General features: G+C 39.1%; 1 protein-coding gene across 1 annotated transcript; it reads right to left on the minus strand.

Annotated features, from left to right (window-relative positions):
• Positions 1-237: 237 nt before the first annotated feature.
• Positions 238-1610, minus strand: LOC145140738 (Putative AT-hook DNA-binding family protein). Its single transcript, XM_079074140.1, has one exon. It carries the CDS (start codon positions 1421-1423, stop codon positions 473-475), a length of 951 nt encoding a protein of 316 aa, XP_078930266.1. The 5' UTR covers positions 1424-1610; the 3' UTR covers positions 238-472.
• Positions 1611-2675: the final 1065 nt, after the last annotated feature.

The following is a 2675-nucleotide window of genomic DNA, read 5'->3' on the forward strand; positions in this document are numbered from 1 at the left end:
GGGTAAAAGTTCCATTTGATAAAGTTTTTTTTAAACTGTAAAAACTTTATATTTATAAGCATCAACACTTTAGCAAAAAAGATGGTCGTTTATGACGGAAAAAAAGGTGATCTGTGTTTTAAAAAGTCAATCATCCGACACCTTCCGCGACTTTTCTTTCCTGTAAAAGATCGATAATTAGTTTACAATGGAAGGTAAATGGCAAGATAGCTTGAACAAGCTAATAATAACAGAAAGTAACTCAAAAACCCAATGAAAGATCGAAAGATATGTAAATGGAGTACACTTTGTTCTTGGTTAATTGACTACATGACGATAATGACAAGTTGAGATGATTTGACTGAACAATAAAGATCATGAGTTACTCAAAAACCCTAATAAATTTGAAAAAAAAGAAAGAAAGAAAGAAGTGCTGATGATGAAGTTCCCTAAACCAGCTTTCGTGGAAGATCACTTAAAACTATTTTCTTTTTCAATATGGCGGTGGGTGTTGCGGAGCTTGCCGTGCTGTAGGTGCCCAGATAACATCAGCAGGCAGGTGGCAGCTATACATCGACATAGAATCTGCCGCCGTTGATGGCGGCCCATGATGCCCACCGCTATCTCCGCCAGCTGAACCTGCTGGTGGAGACTGATCACTTGCTGCAGCTGACCCAGTCCCACCGCCGGAATTTCGAAGGTTGTCATCTTCTTCTGAAGGTAACCGATGGTAGAGAGGGTTGTTGAAAGACGCCGCAATAATGAAGACTGTTCCGGCGGACATGAGTGGGCCGGAGACTGCTCCTCCAACTATCTGCCCCTGCGGACCTGCTAATGATATGGTGAAACCGTTTGCAAAGGGTGCCACGGCGGTTGATGGAGTTAAGGACGGGAGAACAGTGGCAGAGATTGAAAGAATATCGAACCGGCCGTGGAACGTAACGGTGGCTCCAGGGGTGGTGGAGGGTTGTCGGAGGGAAACGTTAGCAACAGTCCCTGAGCCGGTTAAGACACAAAGCCCCATATTCCGTTTCCGGCAGTATCGAGCCACGGCGTCGACGATATCGATTCCTCCGGGGAGTTCCAGTACATATGGAGACATAGATGGTTCAGGTTCTCGAGTAATTACGATTGGTGGTTTGGGTTTGTTTTTAGATCCGGGTGGACGGCCTCTGGGTCGTCTGGCCACTTCGATAGATGCTCCGTCGTTGACGGTGGTGCTGACATCTTTCTTGGTTTGGGTGGGTGTGATCGCATGGTTGGGACTACGGCTGCGGCTATCAGCTTCTTCTGATGTGTTACTGAGCTGAAACTGGTGGCTAGAGATGGCAAAATGCTGCGGCGGCGGTGTTTGTTGTTGTGCTTGGTGGTGGTGATGCTGGAATTTTGAGAACATGGTAGTAGAAGGTCGAGAACCTTTATCTTCTCGATATTCTCCTTTCATTCCTTTGAAGTAAATCAAAATTTTCGAATTTTAAATCTTTATAAATGAAGAAAAGTCGTGGTTTGTGTGTGTGATTAATGCGTGAGAGAAAGATATGGTGGAAGAGGGGGGTGGCGGTGGGTGAGCTTGGAATTCAAGTAAAGATTGCGCCGCTGGTTGAAAGGTAAACTGGGCCCACAATGTGAAAGATTAGAAAACGAAGGTAGGATATATACGATATGACCAAGCCTATTGTTATCCAAAAATCCATACAATACAAATTTTTGCATGTAATTAATTATGAAATTTTTAATAAAATATTTTAAAAGTAAATTGAATAATCAAACCATAACTATTTTAATAAAAATAACCAATTTTATTTTTCGATAAAATTATCACATTCTCTAGAACATAGCATTTTGTAATTGTGGTATCTGTTCCAGAGTTTCTTTTTCGGACCTTGTAATTTGGATTATAACATTAATTCTCGTATCCGATATATATATATATATATATATATATATATATATATATATATATATATATATATATATATATATATATATATATATATATATATATATATATATATATATATATATATAGGGTTAAATTTATGTGAAACGACCTAATTTTGTGAGACCGTAAGACCATTTTTTTCTACTAAAATATTCTAATAGGGGTTATTAACATAACAGTACATGAATGTTTTACGTTTGGCTTTAAATGACCATTTAACTTTCTTTTGTACCTGTCAAACCATTAAACTCGAAAATTATCTGTGTAAAACACCATTTTGCTTAAAATTATCAGTTTTTTAGGTTACATTTGCTTATGTGTACATTGATTGCTTATAGTCAAAAGTTTCCATAGCCATGTGGATGCCCACATGGAGTTTGACATTGAAGAACCATCATCAATCTCACCACCACCACCACCAGTTTCCTCCTACCACCACCACCACCACCACCATCCATCCAGTGCAAAATCATTATATAAATAACCATTAAGTTTCTAAATTCAATATATTAGTTACTTCAATAAATTTGAGAAAAAAAGGTAAAATGGTAGCACAATACCGGTAAATTCGCCGCTAAACCTTGAACCCTGATCGTCGAACAAAACTCTTCTTCCTCTCACCTGCAAATGCTAAAGCTTTTTCCCCGGCAGCGACACGACCTCCACAGCCAAAACCGACCACCAATCATCTTTATATTACGTCATCTAACAAAATCTCATTTTGAAGACGACCCACCTTTTTCCCCAATCCTCA

This window comes from Lactuca virosa, chromosome 9 (genome assembly GCF_052849685.1).
Source record: "Lactuca virosa cultivar CGN04683 chromosome 9, Lactuca_virosa_CGN04683_v6, whole genome shotgun sequence".
NCBI classification, from domain to species: Eukaryota; Viridiplantae; Streptophyta; class Magnoliopsida; order Asterales; family Asteraceae; genus Lactuca; species Lactuca virosa.